At 37.6% G+C, this 22,386-nt stretch overlaps 1 protein-coding gene across 1 annotated transcript in view; it reads right to left on the bottom strand.

Moving 5' to 3' along the window:
* Positions 1–13,270: 13,270 nt before the first annotated feature.
* The window catches only part of RNF111 (ring finger protein 111), an 84,026-nt gene continuing 74,910 nt past the window's right edge, over positions 13,271–22,386 (bottom strand). Inside the window, exons 11-14 of the mRNA XM_068964871.1 lie at positions 19,754–19,846; positions 17,733–17,828; positions 16,591–16,718; positions 13,271–14,867 (exon numbers count right to left, since the gene is read on the bottom strand). Of these exons, the coding sequence (XP_068820972.1) occupies positions 14,750–14,867; positions 16,591–16,718; positions 17,733–17,828; positions 19,754–19,846 (435 nt within the window). The 3' untranslated portion in view covers positions 13,271–14,749. The remainder of the gene's footprint in view (positions 14,868–16,590; positions 16,719–17,732; positions 17,829–19,753; positions 19,847–22,386) is intronic.

Raw genomic sequence — 22,386 nt, 5'->3', positions numbered from 1 at the left:
TCTGTCCACAGGATTCTCTAGGCAAGAGTACTGGAGTGGGTTGCCATTTCCTTCTCCAACTGAGGTACTAATGAGCCTTAAATAAAGTGATCTGAATTAAATTCCTTCTATTGGATCTAACATGACTACACCTGTTTCCTCTTCAGTTCAGTTCACTCACTAAGTCGTGTCCAACTCTTTGCGACCCCATGGACTGCAGCATGCCAGGCCTCCCTGTCCATCACCAACTCCCGGAGCTTACCCAAACTCATGTCCATTGAGCTGGTGATGCCATCCACCTGTCGTCTGTTTCTCCTCCTGCCTTCAGTCTTTCCCAGCATCAGGATCTTTTAAAATGAGTCAGTTCTTCACATCAGGTGGCCACAGTATTGGAGTTTCAGTTTCAACATCAGTCCTTCCAATGAATATTCAAGATTGATTTCTTTTAGGGTGGACTGGTTGGATCTCCTTGCTGTCCAAAGGACTCTCAAGAGTCTTCAACACCACAGTTCAAAAGCATCAATTCTTCAGCACTCAGCTTTCTTTACAGTCCAATTCTCACATCCATACATGACTACTGGAAAAACGCAGCTTTGACTAGATGGACCTTTGTTGACAAAGTAACATCTCTGTTTTTTAATATGCTGTCTAGGTTGGTCATAACTTTTCTTCCAAGGAGCAAGTGTCTTTTAATTTCATGGCTTCAGTCACCATCTGCAATGATTTTGGAGCCCCCCAAAATAAAGCCTCTCACAGTTTCGTTTCCCCATCTACTTGCCATGAAGTGATGGAACAGATGCCATGATCTCAGTTTTCTGAATGTTGAGTTTTAAGCCAACTTTTTCACTCTCCTCTTTCACTTACATCAAGAGGTTCTTTAGTTCTTTTTCACTTTCTGCCATCAGGATGGTGTCATCTGAATATCTGAGGTAAAACAGAAATAATTGCAGCTACTAAGTGGCATGAGAAGATGTTAATGTATCCGTCGTCCTAAAACTAAAAATTAGATATCCAGTGAAAAAGTATTGGGAAGGGAAAATAGATGTTTAGGGCACTGGGGTTGTGAGTAAAATTATACTTTTTCTTTATTGTTATATTTTTGTGGTGATATCAAAAGCTACAACTATAAAACAATCCTTATCAACTCTTAGGGCTTTGTAAACAGAAATGTTATGAATGGTAAAGCACTTTTATAAACTGATTTGACACTGTTAAAATTTAATAATTTAATTTATATTAGAGATACTGTATTTTCATATAAAGTAGAGGTACTATTTCTTGTGGCTTATCCCTCATTGCAGCTAACCTAGAACCTTACAAATAAACTTTTTGATTCAATCTCTTGTTTAATGCATTGTAGTCCTGTATTTTTATTTCCTATTCCTGTCTATCTTAGATAACATTGACCACTCTTCCTATGAACTAATTTAAATAAACTTTCTCATAGAATCCTCTTAGTCCTTAGATCCCAGTTTTTAGTATTATCCTAATTTGGGGGGCATTTAAAAAATTGATGTATAATTGATATATAGTAGCTTCAGATGTACAATATAATCATTTAATATTTGTATATATTCCAAAAGGATCACAATGAGTCTAGCTAACATCTGTCATGTGTTCCAATCTAACAGATAAAGAAACTAAGACTCAGAACAGTTGTAGGTCTTGGCTGCAATCACAGTCCTTATAGGTTTCAGAGCTAGAGTGTGTACTCAAGTCTGATTTCAAAGTCTTTCCTCTGTATTTACCATTGTCTTCTCATTGGCTTCCCTGATGGCTCAGCTGGTAAAGAAACCACCTGCAATGTGGGAGACCTGCGTTCAGTCCCTGGGTTGGGAAGATCCCCTGGAGCAGGGAACAGCTACCCACTCCAGTATTCTGGCCTGGAGAATTCCATGGACTGTATAGTCCTTGGGTTGGGTGGCAAAGAGTCGGACATGACTGAGTGACTTTCACTTTCCCTATTTACATTTGGCAGAAAGAGTGGCAAAAGCTGAAAGAGTCATCAAAGAGAATTGAATAGAAAATTAACCGAGGATAAATTTCCTGAAGGCCGGTCTTTTGCAGTATGGTAAAATTCTACATGATCAATTCGCTTTATTTCATTTCTTGGTCAAGTACTGCTTCAAATATATGCATATCAGGTGAATATGGAGTGTGGAAGAATATTCCAGGCATAGAATGCACCCTAAGCAAAAGCACAGACCACCAATATTGGACTGGCATGATTGAAGACATGGTGAGTGGCTTGGTTTGGCAGGAGTTATTATGTTTCTAGGTAGGTGTTGCCTAGTATCTTCCAACCATCAAAAGGAAGTCTGAGAGAGATTCTGAGATTCCTACACAAATGTTTAGGTCCTGGACTGCCAAACAGGAACTCTTCAAACACTAAGATTCCTCAGTCTGGGATAGAGTGAATGTTGACATTGTAGGAATCAGCGAACTAAAATGGACTGGAATGGGTGGATTGAACTAACATGACCATTATATCTACTACTGTGGGCAGGAATCTCTTAAAAGAAATAGAGTAGCCATCACAGTCAACAAAACAGTCCAAAATGCAGTACTTGGATGCAGTCTCAAAAATGACAGAATGATCTCTGTTCATTTCCAAGGCAAACGATTCAATATCAGTAATCCAAGTAATTAACAGTAATACAAGTAAGTAACGTAATCCAAGTCTCTGCCCTGACCAGCAACGCTGAAGAAGCTGAAGTTGAACAGTTCTATGAAGACCTACAAGACCTTTTAGAACTAACACCCAAAAAAGATGTCCTTTTCATAGGGGACTGGAATGCAAAAGTAGGAAGTCAAGAAACACCTGGAGTAACAGGCAAATTTGGCCTTGGAGTACAGAATGAAGCAAGGCAGAGGCTAATAAGAGTTTTGCCAAGAGAACCCACTGGTCATAGCAAACACCCTCTTCCAACAACACAAGAGAAGACTCTACACATGGACATCACCAGAGGCCAGCACCGAAATGAGGCTGATTATCTGACTGATTATCTGATTATCTGGTCAGCAAATCAAGATCAGGACCTGACTCTCGCTCAGATCATGAACTCCTTATTGCCAAATTCAGACTTAAATTGAAGAAAGTGGGGAAATCCACTAGACCATTCAGGTATGACCTAAAACAAATCCCTTATGATTATACAGTGGAAGTGAGAAATAAATTTAAAGGACTAGATCTGATAGAGTGCCTGATGAACAATGGATGGAGGTTTATGACATTGTACAGGAGACAGGGAGCAAGATCATCCCCAAGAAAAAGAAATGCAAAAAAGCAAAATGGCTGTCTGAGGAGGCCTTACAAATAGCTGTGAAAAGAAGAGAAGCGAAAAGCAAAGGGGAAAAGGAAAGATATACCCATTTGAATGCAGAGTTCCAAAGAATAGCAAGGAGAGATAAGAAAGCCTTCCTCAGCAATCAATACAAAGAAATTGAGGAAAATAATAGAATGGGAAAGACTAGAGATCTCTTCAAGAAAATCAGAGATACCAGGGGAACATTTCATGCAAAGATGGGTTCAATAAAGGACAGAAGTTGTATGGACCTAACAGAAGCAGAAGATATTAAGAGGTGGCAAGAATACACAGAAGAACTGTACAAAAAAGATCTTCATGACTCAGATAATCACGATAGTGTGATCACTCACCTAGAGCCAAACATCCTGTAATTTGAGGTCAAGTGGGCCTTAGGAAGCATCACTACAAAACTAGTGGAGGTGATGAAATTCCAGTTGAGCTATTTCAAATCCTAAAAGATGATGCTGTGAAAGTGCTGCACTCAATATGCCAGCAAATTTGGAAAACTCAGCAGTGGCCACAGGACTGGAAAAGGTCAGTTTTCATTCCAATCCCAAAGAAGGCAATGCCAAAGAATGCTCAAACTACTGCACAATTGCATTCATCTCACATGCTAGTAAAGTAATGCTCAAAATTCTCCAAGCCAGGCTTCAGCAGTATGTGAACCGTGAACCTCAGGTGTTCAAGCTGGTTTTAGAAAAGGCAGAGGAACCAGAGATCAAATTGCTAACGTCTACTGGATCATCAAAAAAGCAAGAGAGTTCCAGAAAAACATCTATTTCTGCTTTATTGATTATGCCAAAGCCTTTGACTGTGTGGATCTCAATAAACTGTGGAAAATTCTTCATGAAATAGGAATACCAGACCACCGGACCTGCCTCTTGAGAAACCTGTATGCAGGGCAGGAAGCAACAGTTAGAACCACATATGGAACAACAGAATGGTCCCAAATAGGAAAAGGAGTGTGTCATGGCTGTATATTGTCACCCTGCTTATTTAACTTCTATGCAGAGTACATCATGAGAAACACGGGACTGGAAGAAGCACAAGCTGGAATCAAGATTGCCGGGAGAAATATCAATAACCTCAGATATGCAGATTGTACCACACTTATGGTAGAAAGTGAAGAACTAAAAAGCCTCTTGATGAAAGTGAAAGAGGAGAGTACAAAAGTCGGCTTAAAGGTCAACATTCAGAAAATGAAGATCATGGCATCTGGTCCAATCACTTCATGGCAAATAGATGGGGAAACAGTGGAAACAGTTGGTGACTATTTTGGGGGGCTCCAAAACCACTGCAGATGGTGACTGCAGCCATGAAATTAAAAGATGCTTACTCCTTGGAAGGAAAGTTATGACCAACCTAGACAGCATATTTAAAAGCAGAGACATTACTTTGGCAACAAAGGTCTGTCTAGTCAAGGCTATGGTTTTTCCAGTGGTCATGTATGGATGTGAGAGGTAGACTGTAAAGAAAGCTGAGCGCTGAAGAACTGATGCTTTTGACCTGTGGTGTTGGAGAAGACTCTTGAAAGTCCCTTGGACTGCAAGGAGATCCAACCAGTCCATCCTAAAGGAGATCAGTCCTAGGTGTTCATTGGAAGGACTGATGTTGAAACTGAAACTCCAATACTTCGGCGACCTGAAGCAAAGAGCTGACTCATTTGAAAAGACCCTGATGCTGGGAAAGATTGAGGGCAGGAGAAGGGAACTACAGAGGAATAGCTGGTTGGATGGCATCATCAACTCCATGGACATGAATTTGGGTAAACTCTGGGAGTTGGTGATGGACAGGGAGGCCTGGCATGCTGCAGCCCTTTGGGTCTCGGAGTGTCGGACACGACTGAGCGACTGAACTGAACTGAAAGATAACGCTGCTAAATGTTAAAGATCCAGAAAATGAGAAACCATGGAAAGTTTTGAAGGATGATGATTTGCTTAGAACTTTGTTTTAGAAAGCTGCCCCTTGGGGCAGCATAAAGAATGGACTATGGAAAAAGTTTTCCTAGCTGACATGTAACTAAAAATCTGATTTGTATGAATGTAGAGAAAAAAAAAACAGGTATGAGAGACATTTCTATGCACATGAGTCTGAGCAAGCTCTGGGAGTTGGTGATGGACAGGAAGGCCTGGCATACTGCAATCCATGGGGTTGCAGAGTTAGACACAACTGAGAGATTGAACTGAGCTGAACTGAATCTGTTGATGGCTTGGCAGGGTGTATGGTTATGTCCCAGTCTGTTGTCTGTTCAGTAGCAGGGAGACCCAGAGAGGTAGAAATAAACACCTTTCTATTATGAGCCTCCACTCAAAAGGATTCTTTAAAATCTGGACCTCAAGCTTGTGGATTATCCAAGCTTTTTTGTTGTTGTTTGTTTTGTTCTTTTAATCTACTAAATGCCTTGTATAAGCAAGGCACTGAGCATGCTAATTAGAAGAAAAAAAGGGTGGTCATTAAAAACTGCGCCCCTGGGACTTCCCTGGTGGTTCATTAGTTAAGATTCTGCGCTGCCAATGCAGGGGTTGCAGTTCAATCGCTGGTTGGGGAACTAAGATCCCACATGCTGTGTGATGCTGTCAAAAGATTGAAACAAACAAACCTGAGTTCCTGCCTTCATGGTGCTTAAGGTATAAGGTCCATGAAAGGATAACAGTATAATTTACTCATCTTTAGAAGGTGAGTATAAAAATGAAGTCCCTTGAAGATAATAAACCACTGACTCAAGTTTTAATATACTGTTCAATTATTCATGCATTTTCTCTTTTCTGTTATTCCAGATAAACATTGTAAGACACTCTAATTTTTGTCTCATATCCTAATCAGCTTTGGTGAAATCTTGAGGAGCTACAGAATGCAGAGAATGTCCCAGCTGGCATATCAAGCTTTCTTTTCACTAACCCACCCCATGTTGGGCTAAACTGTGCCTGTGGGGTATGCAGGCCAATTGGGACATGAGAGCCAATCCCACTCTCACCCAGAAGGTAGAAAGAGTGAAGACTATGTCTCATTTCACTTCAGTTTGTATTCCTTTTTCAACTCATTCTTTCCATTTTCACACCTGTTGTTTAGGAAACCTGTGCACCCTTAGAAAATACCACCATTCTAAGACCTAACTCATTAGCATGAGTAAGTTCAGGTTAATTCTGTACTTCTTTAATGCTCAGGTCACATCTGGAGTGATGATCACTTTCAGGTATCATTTTGTATGTTTGTGTGTAGACTGTAGCCCACCAGGCTCCGCTGTCCATCAGATTCTCCAGGCAAGAATACTGGAGTGGGTTGCCATTTCCTGCTTCAGGGGATCCTCCCAACCCAGGGATCAAAGCTGTCTCTTATATTTCCTGCATTGGCAGGCAGATTCTTTACCACTAGAAATACCCCCCAAAATGGTAACAATAGATAAGAGGCTTATGATCCAGTTTAAACAAAAGGGTTCTAAGGATATTCCACTTGGAAAAGACCCAAATCAATCAAGATGGCTAGTATCTGAAGAGCTAGCATATAGCAAGAAATCACTTATTTTTACACTGCTCCAAAATATAGGATAGGATCCTACATTGTAGGAACACCTAACAAAGGAAAAGAATTAATGACTTTTTAAAATAATTAATGATTTCAACACTTTACAAAAAAAAAAAATGTGCTCCTACAATAAGTAGTGACCTCATCAGCCCTGGAAGAATATAACTACAGGCATAATTGGATTAGTTGAGGTTCTTCAGAAAGATAGGGAATTGGCCCACACAATTATGAAAGCTCACAAGTCCTGCAATCTTGTCTGCAAGCTGGAAACTCAGGAGAGCCCATGCAGTAGTTGCAGCCCAAAGGCTGGTAGACTAGAAATCCAGGAAGAGCCTAGGTCTCAGTTTGAGTGCAGAGATAGGAGAAAATCAGTGTCCCAACTTAAAAGTAGTGAAGAGGAGAATTCCCCCTTACTCACGGGGTGCGGGGGGAGAAGAGGAGAGTCTTTTCGTTCTGTTAAGACCTTCAACCGATTGGATGAGGTCCATCTCTATATTAGGGAGGGCAAACTGCTTTACATAGTCTACAGATTCAAATGTTGATCTCATCTAGAAACACCCTCAAAGATAGACCCAGAACGTTTTACCAAATGTCTGGGCACTCAATGGTGCAGTCAAACTGATACAGTAAATCAACTATCACAATAACCATCTATCAAGAACACTGCAGAAATAATTTCTAAATTACACAAAGATAGGGCAGTCAAAGGAAAAGAAGCACCTAGCTATCTCCAATTTCTTTTTCTCAATTATCAGCATAAGGAAGTCAAAGTTCCTCCACCACTGATTCCTCTCATGATTACACTTCAGAGAACAGACCGTTTGCATATATGGCTTCTCCATATGTCGGGCTTCCCTCGTAGCTCAGCTGGTAAAGAATCTGCCTGCAGTGCAGGAAACCCGGGTTCAATTCCTGGGGAAGGAAGATCCCCTGGAGACGGAAATGGCAACCCACTCTAGTATTCTTGCCTAGCGAATCCCATGGACAGAGGAGCCTGGCAGGCTACAGTCCCTGGGGTCACGTGAGTCGGACACAACTTAGCAACTAAACCACCACCACATATGCTAAACTTCGACTTGGGGGGAAAAAATAAATGTGTTCAGGAAGTTTGTACTAGGAATTCTAACAAAGCAATAGCAAGTTTTATCTCACTGTGATAAATTAAAGATGCTCATAATTCTTTTTTTTGCTGCTGCTGCTATTAATAGACACAGTCTATTTCCCCTTCCCTTGAATCTGGACTAGCCTTGCTTTGACTCACAGATAATGGCAGAAATGATACTGTGCAGTTCCAGACCGAGGTCTTAGGAAGCCTGGAGGTTTCTTCTTAGAGTTCTGACCCACCATGTGCAGAGCTCTAGCTATCCCTCACTAGAGAGACCACATCAAGAGAGAGAAGTGCCCAGTGAGTCTTCAGCTGTTCCAGCCAACCCTACTAAAGCATCAGACATTGAAGGGAGGCCACACTGGACACTGCATCCCAGTAGAGCTCCCAAATGAATGCAGTCACATGAACACAGAAGTCACAGTACACTGAGCTATGAGATATGAGCTATCCTCGCCCAGCTCTGCCCACATTTTAAAACGATGAGCAATTATAAATTCTGTGTCTAAGTCACTAAGATTTGGTGTGGTTTGTTACATAACAGGTAACAGATATATTTACCTGGCAGTATTCGCAATCCTTATATCAAATAAGCTTTTCTGTTTGCTGGAATAGTCTTGTATCTTATTGCTTACTATGGTGTCACAGCTTAGGAAAACAAAGCACAATAGGTAGGATTTACAATTATTTGTAAAGGCTGAATCTCAAAAACATTATTCTTGGAAATTTTTTCACACAGGAAACTTTAGTGCCTGAGCCATGTTCTTGCATTTGGCTTTCTGAGGGCACAGTTTACTTAGTGCTGAACCATGGATCAGATGTAACTGAGAGCCTAGGAAGCACTGAACTGGTCTCATAGAATTTCTGGCCACAGAAGTCCAAGGTCTGGAGACTGGGTCTTGATATAGGGGATAAGACAGTTACTAACTGTAGTATTTTAAAAATATGTACAGAAATTCTTGCTATACCTTCCTTCAAATTTTGGAACCCAGTCAACTCTCCTGAGTAGAGGCTATAATTCGTAACTTGCTTCTAATGAATATAATATTGCAGAAATGAGAATATTACATCAGACTAGACGAAAAATCTCTTTGTGGCTTCCTCCTTGCTCTTTCTCTGTGGTCGCCAGCTACCCTGCTGTGAAGACATTTGAGCAGCCCTATGAAGTGGCTCTTATAACAAGGAAGTGGGGTGGGGTCCCTTGGCCAACAACCAATACTGAACCAAGTCTCCCATCATCAGCCATGTGAGTGAACCATCTTCCAAAGAGATCAACCCGACCCAGTAATGACTTCAGATGACTGCAGCCCCAGCTAGCACCTTGACTGTAACTTCACGAGCCACCCTGAGCCAGAAGCATCAAGCTAAGCTGTTTCCAAATTTCTGATCCACAGAAACTAAAATGTTTAAGGTTGAGCCACTAAGTTTTATGGTTACCAAGCAATAGATGGTAATACAAAGCTTTGGGATTTGGGGCATGTGTAGCTAACAGTAAAGGAGGACCTTAGGAACATCATAACTTATTCTCTAAGCAAACACTAATAGAATGGTAGTCTAGATAGTTCAATAAACACATCCATCCCTTATTAAGGGCAAGCTGGGAGACTACCACATCTCTTCCAATTCTCTTGTCAAAACTCTTCTTAAAGAGGCTCCTGAGAATCTAAAAAACAGAATCCTTAGGATAAAAGGTTTGGAGCATCCCATACTATGGGCCAGCTTGGAAATCTGAGTGTCTTGACCTGTTCTACCAGCCACATAGGCCTTGGCAGAAGCCAATCTCTTTCTTTCTAAATAACAAAATAGATCAGTAAAAATCTAAAGAATTTCATTTTAAAAGTCTCCCCACCCACCCTGCACACATATTGAACATTGCCACCTAAGGTAAAACTGACTTGGAGTAGCACACAATGAAAATCAGTGAATCTAACCATTCTGCTTTATTGATTGATTATGCCAAAGACTTTGACTGTGTGGATCACAACAAACTGTGGAAAGTCTTCAAGAGATGGGAATACCAGACCACCTTACCTGCCTCCTGAGAAATCTGTATGCAGGTCAAGAAGAAACAGTTAGAACCGGACATGGAACAACAGACTGGTTCCAGATTTGGAAAGGAGTACATCAAGGCTGTATATTGTCACCCTGCTTATGTAACAATGCAGAGTACATCAGGCAAAATGCCGGGCTGGATGAAGCAAAAACTGGAATCAAGATTGCCAAGAGAAATATCAATAACCTCAGATACTCAGATCTAAAGAGGAACTAAACAGTCTCTTGATGAAAGTCAAAGAGGAGAGTGAAAAAGCTGGCTTAAAACTCAATATTCAGAAAACAAAGATCATGGCATCCGGTCCTATCACTTCATAGCAAATAGATGGGGAAACAATGTAAACAGTAAGAGACTTCATTTTCTTGGTCTCCAAAATCACTGCAGATAGTGACTGCAGCCATGAAATTAAAAGACACTTACTCCTTGGAAGAAAAGCTATGACCAACCTAGACAGCATACTAAAAAGCAGAGATATTACTTTGCTGACAAAGGTCTGTCTATTCAAAGCTATGGTTTTTCCAGTGGTCATGTATGGATGTCAGAGTTGGACTATAAGAAAACTGAGTGCTGAAGAATTGATGCTTTTGAACTGTGGTGTTGGAGAAGACTCTTGAGAGTCCCTTGGGCTGCAAGGAGGATTTCAGGCCAGTCAATCCTAAAGGAAATCAGTCTTGAATATTCATTGGAAAGACTGATGCTTGAAGCTGAAACTCCAATATTTTGGCCACGTGATGTGAAGGACTGACTCACTGGAAAAGACCCTGATGCTTGGAAAGATTGAAGGCAGGAGGAGAAGGGGACGAGAGGATGAGATGGTTAGATGGTATCACCGACTTGATGGACATGAGTTTGAGCAAGCTCTGGGAGTTGTTGATGGACAGGGAAGCGTGGCATGCTGCAGTCCATGAGGCTGCAAAGAGTCAGACATGACTGAGCGACTGAACTGAAGTGAACCATTCTCTGTAGTGATGATAAAGGATTACAAGAGACATGCAGTTTGTCTGGGCTAATCAAAAGCTTCCCCTGGAAACCTACACCTTCTACAGTCATAGCTCTCAGCATAAGAAAAAAGCTTAGAAGCAGTTAATACAACATACGTGGCTCAGTAGTGTGCTTAGTTAACCGTTAGTGGGCAGCAGATCTCTATTTAACACAATTTGATGGGAAAAATTAGGAGAGATTGAGGAATTGTTAATTTCTCCATAATATTTATTTTCTTTTAGCTCAGAAAGGGTGAATGGTTTCATATTCTGTGCCAATTTTGATCCACTGGCAGTAACCTAAAACACAGCATTAGATGGTTTTTATGGGCAACTATGTGCCTCATGTGAGTTCAAGGCAAAGGAAGAAAGCACACGTGCTCTGAATCTTCCACTCCTCTGGTAGAAGAAAAAAGGCCAACCTATCAGAGAAGGGCTGAAAAGGATTGTTCATTCTTATCTAGTAATCAGTTGGTTGAACCCAGTAAGAGAAAGATCGCAGTAAACACTGATCTACGGTCCAGCACCTGCCTTTGCTATTATTTGTTATCAAGGGCAAGCGAATCTGGGTGGTGGGGTGGAATGGAGCAAGCATTGGGAGAACTTACTTCTTAAGTATATCATATATGCTAAGCTCTTTATACTCATCTCATTCAATTCTAATAACAAACTATTTCTGTTATAGCTAAGAATGATGGAGCTCAGAAAGCTTAATTTTTTTAAAGTTGCACAATTCAAAGCCCAAGTCTTTCTGACACCAAAGACTATATTCTTTTCAAAATTTCAAAAGATCAACTGTGTAACCTGTGAATCTGTACAGGATACAGAGGAGAGAGATGAGATTGTGTCCAGAAGGCACAATCACAGAATTGATAACATTTATTTTTGTAACTCTTATTTCAAGGAAATGAGTGAAATCTATAACTGAGAGAAAATATTTCAACCTTAATACATCCAATATTGTGACATGTTAAGTCTTGAATAAGCAAGAAAATTTACTGTGTTTCCAGAAGTTTGGAAAGTTAAATTAGAAATCAGGATGCAGTAATAACCTAAATAGGAAAAGAACTTGAAAAAGAATAGATATATGTAATACACATAACTGAATCACTTTGCTGTACACCTGAAACTAACAAAACACTGTAAATCAACCATACTCCAATATAAAATAAAAATTAAAAAAAAATCAAGATGCATTTGCTACAAAACTAAGTTATTCTCATTGATGAAAAACTAATAATGAAATGTCCAGAGTCGACATTTTAATGTTACAAATGTTAATTCGCATTTTTAAAACAGAGCTAGTTTCCTGTCAAATTGTTATGATTCAAATGATGAAACATGCTAGCAGCTAAAAATCACCAGATAAGAAAAAAGCTTCAAGTATCACTTTATCACTTCCACATTAACAAAAATGAACATTAGGATTTGCTGACAAAAGAATTTTAGTTTTAAAGAATTTGGATAGCTATCACTGAAATTTTCACTTTGACATAAAATGTAGCAGGATATGGAAGACACCAAAACAAAGCACAAAAAGGTAAAATACTAAAACTTTCCTTCCATATTTGGTTCAATACTAATCACATTTTTCTGCAACCAACTGTAGTAGCTTAATAAGCTCCTACATAGTTCAGGTATATGCCACAAATACTTGCATAAAGTAAATTTTAAAGTAATGATAGTTTATATTTTTTAAAAATCAGTAGCAAACATTAAACAAATCAACAATTTAGTTGTGCATCTAAATCTGATATAATAAAAAAATAGAGAAATCTGTATGTATTTGTGTTTTGGGGAGCATCAAGAGGACTTCGTTGTATAGAATTCTCCCCATTTTATCCCTTGGCCTGGACCACAGGTTTTCCAGTGGTAAAGTCCTACATCTAGGCCAGCAGAATATGGGCTACTAGCTCTTCTCCCCAGTAATATGCAAAGTCTCTCTTTCTCTTTCTCATTCTGTCTTGCCACCCCTCCCACAACCCTTCCACAACTGCTGCTAGTATTCTTATTAATTGTATTATTTTATATCCAATTTTCTTAACCATAATCCACCCTTGATCTCTAACACCAACTATGCTGAAGCATGTTGATATTGACAATTACTCAGTGTAACATTTACTAATACAAAAAAAAGGCAAGTAGCCATAACTGAATGAATACAAACAAAATTAGGCAAATGTCAACCTGAGTGAGATCACTGTTTTTGAATCCCATAATGTTCAATGTAGGCAGTTTTATAAAAATGAATTATGAAACACAAAGACAATAGAAATATAAGTTATTTATTAATCAATCCACTTACAAAGCAGGTGGCTTAATGCAAGCTTATCGACATCTTCACATATGATCCATGGGAACATGTCTTCCACATACAGACAGTGATGTTACTGACTGATGCATTTGCAATCTGGGGCATATTAAGCATATTTAGACAAATAAAATTAGGCTATCCTGTATATGAAAGTATCTTGATAATATGCATCCTGAAGTGGATTAAAACTTTCTCCAAAAGAGAAATGTTAGTACATTAACTTAACTTTAATATTCTATATTATGCAGTAAATCGTAACTATAGAAATTAAAAATTTTAAATCAGTGATCGACTCTTGGTAATGTATGAAGTGGGAGTCTAAAACCAGAGCAACAGTAGGTTGACAGTATAATTTGTGCCTCACAGTATCTGCAGATTTACTGTTTTCAAGCTTAAAGAGAAATAAAACAAGAGACATGTAGATTCAGCTGACTTTATTTATCTTTAAACTAATAAAAATCCCTTTAAAAGTGATTCTGGGACCTTTAGAAGTTCTATGAATGCATAGATACCTGCCAATGACTGCAATTCTAAATCCTGACTAAATGTGTTTACAAAAATCAATGTAAGCAGATATCTTTACTATGCGTGCTTAGCAGAAGACTGAATGGAATTCTACATGTCTTCTTCAATTTCCCTAAAATTTTGTTAAATCTGCAAGTATATACAATCCAGCTAATTGAAATTAATATTTAGTGTTCATCAGAGCTGTTTCACAGCAGCAAAAATTGAATCTGGGAAATAAAGTTCTAAATGATGGAGGAAAAAGATAAATACAATAGGAACAGCAGTCTAAATGTATGGTATTAATAGTCAACTCTATCTGCATTGTGCTAAAAGGAAAAGGATACACCAAGAAGAATTCTATTGATCACTCTGGTGATGTGAGTACCACCTGCATCTGATTGAAAATGGTTTGTATTCTGTTCCCGGTATCAAGGATGGTATTGAACTCAGAACTCCATATTGTAAATATACAGCAGCCATTTTGTCCTAATTAAGGAATGTCTTAATACACAATATTATCATTTTCTAGAGGATCTTTATACATTAAACTAAAGTACATGATTGATTAAATTAAACGTTAGTAATGGATAAAAAAATTCATAATTCTCAAGACCTGGTACTATGTAAAAACCAAAAAGACCACAAAATTCTACTTACTAAAGCAGCTAATCTTGCCTGCAAGTTTAGGGTCACAAGCCCATAATATGTGCAAAGAAATGCAATACAAGGAACCATGCAAAAATACAGTAAAATGATACAGGAAAAATGTCAAATCTAGAAAAAAAAAAAGCTTTTATAAATACATCAAAATCAACTGTATACATAAACTGTAGGTCTAGCATTAGTTGTACCATGTAGCAGAGCCAGCACTCTTAAGTTCAAGGCTTCCGAATCTGCGCAGGTAAGTCATGCCATCTTTGGTTGACTGCAGTACCAGGAGGGTGGGAATGAGAGGGAGGGTAAGAGTTCTGAAACATGGTGTCAACTTTCACTTGGCAGCTGGGCCTCAATGTCCACTCTGCAAATGGGGCACTTCTTATTGGTGATCAACCACTGGTCAACACACACTTGGTGGAAAAGGTGCATACAGGGAAGGCGTCTATTATAAGTAAACAAAACAAAAAGCAAAAGTTAATTTTATGACAAGTGCAGTGGCATTTAAACAAATGATACATGCAATACTTCAGTAATGTTCTGAAGTTACTAAACATTTTCTCTTCTGTTATTAAAAAAAAACAAACCCTCCCTACTCAAGATTATATACCTACATTAAATTAATACTTTGGGCAATGTAATGTATTAATGACCAAGATAATTAACTGTCACAGCTAAAGAATCAAATTATATAAAATCTCAAGAATTTTAAGAACAACAACCACAGTAACAATTATTCCAACTTTGTTTCTATACATGAGCTGCCAATTTATTAGAGTTGGCAATATGTTCCCCACAACATAATACTGTAAATATATTTTTAATATCAAATCACTGTATTTATGAAGCACTTTCCAAAAAATTCTCACTTAATTCTCTCAAAAGAATTCTGTAAACACACAGCAGCCATATCATACTAATTAAGGAATGTCTTAATATGCAATATTATTTTCTCTCTAGAGGATCTCTTTAACACATTAAAGTACATGATTGATTAAAGGTTATTAATATTGTTTCATGAGATTATTTTCATGTTATATCGTACTATGCTACTCTTCTAAAAGCAGATTAAAGAGATATGTTTGCTTTAGTACACTACACTATCAATTAGAAATAGAGAAATAAATAAAGCTTCCATGCACTAACATGCTAACATCAAACCTAATGGTAGAATAAAGGTTACTGACTTAAGTGTCAATTTCAACTTCCACCACTGTTGAGTTGTTGTACATTTCAGATTTCATATTTTGTAAAAACAGCTAAAAAGAAGTGTTCTAATTACTCTCTGTACAGTATTGTCAATACTGTAAAAAACAATTATCTATATTTATAAATCTTCATTGGAAATACAGTGTCCAAACAACCTTCTATGTGATATAGTAGACAATAAAAGTTTATAACTTTTTTTTCTCTCTTAGTCAACTGAAGAAATAGGATACAGTTGTTATATATGTTATAGAACTTGCTTCATATGGGATTATGTTACATTAGCAAAAACAGAATAGGAACAAAACAGTTACTTAACAGATTATAAAAAGAAAAGTCTAAAATATTTGGTTAGCATAATAACATTTTCTAAATCACATAGTTGCAAGAAGAAAACAGTCTACAAATTGAGAGGAAATTTTAGGACAAGATCACTTTATAAATGATGATGCAAAACATACTGCATGAAGCTACTCTGGATCCCTCTCTGTAAGCTTTGGAGAAACATTAAATACATGTTTTGGCCTCCAAAGTCTCTCATCTCTCAAGTTCTCCGTCCTACAAGATTCAGATAAGACAATATTGACCACAAAATCCCCCTGGCCAAGTCTTGGTGTGGCCCTAAAACAGGTAGTATATTTCTCTTTGATGTTAATACAGAAACTTAATCTTTTCACTGTTTTATTCACTATTAGAAGGCAATTCTACATATCAGAGACTGGTAACAGGGTACGCTAGGAGTAATCTTTATTTGGTTTCTGGTCTGCTTTATAATAAAATTCCTCTTATTTTGGCTGTATTGCAGGTCTGTGGGAGATTAGTTCCCCGACCAAGGACTGAATCAGCACCCTCAAGCAGCTCAAAGTGCAGAGTCTTAACGACTGGGCGACAAGAGAATTCCCTCAAATAAAATCTCTTGTCCAGTTTTGACAATGAATTTTAGATAATTAGTGGTTAGTTACCTCACATCTTCACCTTCCTCTAAAATAGACAAACAGATAGTACATTTTTCCTCTGTGTCTTCCTCAGTCCCTTCTTCCCCATCTTGTTTGCAGTGCAGTTTCCTCTGTGAGAACCAATCAGTTGTTACCTTGTTAGTAGAGATGACATTATTGAACAACTGAGTAAAGTTCGTGTTTATTTGAAAAACAAAACAAACAAAACCATACATTCACCCACAACATATTTCCCAGATAAAATTGCCATGAATTAAAGGATGAATTAAGTGACTATTATCAACAAAGTGTTCTCATAAGACCTTTAAATAATCAGCATCAAAATTAAAAGTAACATATTCATTAGTCTGAAATCTATCATTTCTAACCCACAATCAGGATCATATATACTATTCTGTCCCATCATGAGGCACAGCCAGATACACTTCGTTTCATTAATGTTTCAGATAATGTTCAAAAATGAATGCTAGTTATAGTATTTAGCTTAAACAGTTGAGAGGACTTACATTTAATGGTAATACCCCATTAATAATCTTAGGAAAAGGGTGAAAAATACAACGAACAGTCATTTTCAAACTTCATTAGTCTCTACAGTATAGAACATGGTTTGTTGAAAGAAATTTATTTAACATGCCTACTGCACATCTTCTAGATGTAACGCTACATAAGGATATAAGGGTAGAATGTAAGAAATGTAGGTCAATTAAGTTCCCATCCAAACAACTGACTAGCTGAATTATGGTACCACTATAGGATGGAATTCTGTATAAGCTATTAGTAAGAATACAGGTCATCCGTAGGTGCTGATATAGAATAAAAAGAAAATGGACAAAAACTGTATGCATATTAGCCCCTTTGAGTTATTTTCAAAAGTGGAAGAAAAAATATATATATATGCACATTATTAAAAATACTTGGAAGATTACCTAAGAAATCTTTAAGCATGATTTTTCTTCTGGGAAGGAAAACTAGGATCATTAGAGTAACAGACTTCAATTTATAGTTTTAGATTTTTTAACCATATGCATATATTGTTTTAATAATAAAAAAATGTAGTTGATAGATTCCACAAACTTGAAAAAAGTCCATGATATTAAATGTTATGCATTTCAACAATAATGTAGATGTTTCACAGAATAAATGCTTACCTTTTTGTATTTATGTGGATATGTACATCTTTCAATTGTCCCCTGGGATGCTCCACGATTAACATTTCCTAATCTTTCTTCTAAATGAATAAGTTCCTGAAGAAGAAGAATAACCAGTATTAAAAGCCAGCATTATTATTCCTTGAACAGCACAATCAGTATTGTAAAAGCAATAAAGTACCATATTTATAAACATGCAATGTAAATAGAGTATTCAAAACCCATATATGGTAAGGCAAATGGCTGTTTAATTCTCAGCTAACTGAAGTGGTATGACAAAGTTATCTTGGTAGACTAGAGCAACGTATTACGACATGATCCCATTTAAGTCAGTAAGCATGTATGCATCTAGAAGATGAAGTCACTGCAGTAAAATAGGGAAACAAGTCAAACAATAATTCTTGATTCCAAATTCCAAACTGACATGAAGAAACAAAACTTTAATCATATCTAAATGATCTGTTCTTCCAGAAAATTCAAAGATATTTAGCAAAAAACTGAATTACTTAGGTTTGTTTTTCTATAGCAATGCTTCTCTAAAAACTAAGCTTAGTCAAAAAGCATTAGGCATTGATTATAGTAGAAAAAATATTTTAAAAACCTAAATGTTTTCCTAGAAGAATGGTTAAATAAATTATATTCATCTACCCATGAGAATATCAGAACTATCAAAAACAATGTACTAGTCAAAAAACTGATAGTACTTATTTCCCAGATATATTGCAAAGAGTAAATTTATAGAAAAAATGTTATCACTAAATTCTAATGTATTACAAGCATCACATGGGTTAAGTAAAGCATATAAGTCTAGTGCATTTAAAAAATTTTTAACTTCTTATTTTGTATTGGGGTAGAGCCAATTAACAATGCTGTGATAGTTTCTAGTGAAGAGCAAAGGGACTCGGCACATACAATACATGTATCCATTCTCCCTCAAACTCCCCTCCCATCCAGGCTGCCACAAACACTGAGCACAGTTTCACGTACTACATTTATTTAAAAAAAAAAAAAAAAGCATTAAGGTTCTTCTAGCACATTTAATGGTATGATTCTTTATCTGATATTTATATTTATTTAATAAAATTCTCAACATTCAGAAAATGAAGATCATGGCATCTGGTCCCACCACTTCATGGCAAATAGATGGGGAAACAGTGGAAACAGTGTCAGACTTCATTTTTGGGGGGCTCCAAAAATCACTGCAGATGGTGACTGCAGCCATGAAATTAAAAGATGCTTACTCCTTGGAAGGAAAGTTATGACCAACCTAGATAGCATATTCAAAAGCAGAGACATTACTTTGCCAACAAAGGTCCGTCTAGTCAAGGCTATGGTCTTTCCAGTAGTCATGTATGGATGTGAGAGTTGGACTGTGAAGAAGGCTGAGCACCAAAGAATAGATGCTTTTGAACTGTGGTGTTGGAGAAGACTCTTGAGAGTCCCTTGGACTGCAAGGAAATCCAACCAGTCCATTCTGAAGGAGATCAGCCCTGGGATTTCTTTGGAAGGAATGATGCTAAAGCTGAAGCTTCAGTACTTTGGCCACCTCATGCGAAGAGTTGACTCATTGGAAAAGACTCTGATGCTGGGAGGGATTGGGGGCAGGAGGAGAAGGGGACGACCCAGGATGAGATGGCTGGATGGCATCACGGACTCGATGGACGTGAGTCTGAGTGAACTCTGGGAGTTGGTGATGGACAGTGAGGCCTGGAGTGCTGCAATTCATGGGGTCGCAAAGAGTCGGACACGACTGAGCGACTGAACTAAATAAATTTCTACATTCTTCTATTATTAGATATTTTCAATTACTCTTCTTCAATATTTGGGTAATTTCTGATGCTAAGATTAATATTACTAATAAATCTTTCTATAATAATCCCTAGAATCAATATAGATGTGTTACTGCCTTTTGATCCTCAGTCACTGCAGCAATCCTATACTTGTAACTATTAATATTACACATACTCTCTTTTTACATTACAGATACTGTGGCAAATATCTTCATTAATGCTATTACATACCTCAAAATTGCCCCTGAAAGGACCTCTGAATGATGTTCCATCCAAGCCTGATGAAATGTAACGAATGTGAGGATAGCCTGCCATGTCAGGAACCTATTTGAAGAGAACAGGTAAGCTAAATGAATTCAGAACAGGCTCAAGTTTTATTGCTGCCATCGAATAATTCAGATACTCAATTTTCTCCACATAGCTTCTCAAAAAAATCAACTTCAGGAAGTATACATAACTCCTAAAAAGGCACTGTGTTAACAGGTTCCTCTTCAAAAATGATCTCATTTATAATAACTTTTAAATTATCATCAGAAGGAAAAAAACAGAAACAGCAGTTCCATGAGATAACAGATTCTCTTCTACTTGATTTATTTTGCACAAAGAATCCTAAGTAGGGAATACTCAAACCTAAGAATGATGCTCTTAGTAGCCTAAACATATACAGAGCAAAATTTTCATAAGATCTGGTCAATTTCATACAATATTATACAGTAGTTAGCCTTCAATTAAAATAAATAAATTTATATTAAAAAAAGATCTGGTCAATTTCAGAGAGCTTTATTATACAGTATTAAGAAATAGAAATGCATAAAATTTTCTAACAAAACTTAATTTCAGGATAAAAGTTTTATTTCCCTTTCTCTAGGTTCAATATCTATTTTGTCAGCATTCACAGTAACTCTATAGTACATTAACTACCATGAATAACAAAGGCACCTTTGGCTGCTCTTTTGGTTTGGTTCTATTAGTGAAAGTTTAACAGTTTCTAATTTTTTGTTAGCTAAGGTCAATCTTCACAATCATTTGTGAGCTCACCTACTTGACAGAATTTGTTTGTAACTCCAAAATCAATAGCTGTGCTCTCACAAGTCATTCATAGACCTGCACAGAGCAGCAAAAAAATCTAAGTTACCCAATACATGCTCCCAGCTGAGGAAGAACAAGACCCTGCCCACTTGTTTCAGTTCTTACACTGTAAACAAGTGTCTTTTTTGCAATGTATTAAGTGCAATGTTTTTCACATTTTTGTACTTTGTATAGGTCATTCTGTTGTTTAAACTGATCCCCAAACATAATGCTTAATTATTAGTTAGGGTTCCTAAGTGCAAGAAGGCTGTGACGTGCCTTATGGAGAAAATATGTGTACATAAGCTTCATTCAGGCATGAGTTATGGTATCATGAGCTTGGCCATGTGCTCAATGTCAATGAATCAACAGTATATACCAAACAAGGTGTCTCTAACCAGAAAAATACATTAAAACAAGGTTATGCATTGGTTGTTGGGATGGGAGGTTTGCAATAACCTAGGGCTGTATTTACCCTGGGAATAATGGTTCAATATCTATTTTGTCAGCATTCACAGTAACTCTATAGTACATTAACTACCATGAATAACAAGAGCTGACCGTAGTGTTAGGAAAGGGATATTCTAAGACCATTCTTGCATTTTTATAAACAAATCTCCAGAATTATGTGGCTTCTACTAAATCATAATACACTTCTAGCATGTTTTACAGCTTTAAAAGACCATTCACACATGGAAAAGCATTTAAAATAAGCAATAATTTTTACCCTTTAAATAGTCTATTATTTAAGTATCTGCAACTTTCCTTATAATCAAGATCAATAGTATCCAGCTCTAAGCAGATAACCTATCTTCCTACACATCTCCAAGAGAAATGAAAATATCAGAAAGGAACTCAGGCCTTCCAAATTACTTAAAACCTGCACATCTCTTGTAACCCTCTCTAGCCTCCTTTCTCTAACTTTTAGGGATAAGCTTCCTCTTTCTCTTACCCAAAGGTGAGCTCTATCATTTGCTCCTTCTTTCTCTTGTTTCCCCAACCTGGACCATCCTTAACTGCTACCCACCCTTTTCCTGTATGTCTTCAAACAAGTCCTCCCTGTTACCACTGTTTTGTCTTAAGCCTAAAATTACCTTCAAGTTTCTCCAAACCCAGGTTGTCTCTCTAATCCTAATAGTGAGAGAGTGTTACTCACTTAGTTGTGTCCGACTCTTTGCCACCCCATGGACTAGAGCCCACCAGGCTCCTCTATTCATGGAACTCTTCAGGCAAAAATACTGGAGTGGGTACCCATTCCTTTCACCAGGGGATTGCACCTACCCAGGGATTGAACCTAGGTCTCCAGCATTGCAGGCAGATTCTTTACCCATCTGAGCCACCAAGGAACAATCAATCGTGGACTAAACGCCAATGCTATTTCCCACTTTCCCTTCACAGCCAAGTTTATAAGGCAAGTAGTTTATACTCAATCTCCACATATTTTAACTTTCCCTACCTTACTGTGATCTAAGAGGCACCCCAGCCTCCATCACTCACCATTACTGAAATCACTGTGACAAAAGCTGCCAGAAACCACTCTAATGCCAAATGCATTCAACATTTTTCAAACTTCACTTTTTTGTGATGAAACACTACTGACCATATTATTTTGACATTATTCTAACTTTGTTTCTCCTCATTACCCTAGCCAATTCTTGAAATTATTTGTTTGAAGTACAGTTGTTGTTGTTGTTGTTTAGTTGCTAAGTTGTGTCTGACTCTTTTGTGACCACATGGACTGTAGCCCGCCAGGTTCCTCTTAGCACTGAGCCACCCAGGAGGCCCTGAAATACAGT

This window comes from Capricornis sumatraensis, chromosome 2 (genome assembly GCF_032405125.1).
Source record: "Capricornis sumatraensis isolate serow.1 chromosome 2, serow.2, whole genome shotgun sequence".
Lineage (NCBI taxonomy): Eukaryota > Metazoa > Chordata > Mammalia > Artiodactyla > Bovidae > Capricornis > Capricornis sumatraensis.
Note: the sequence above shows the minus strand (reverse complement) of the source record. Positions and strands in the feature narration are given on the sequence as shown.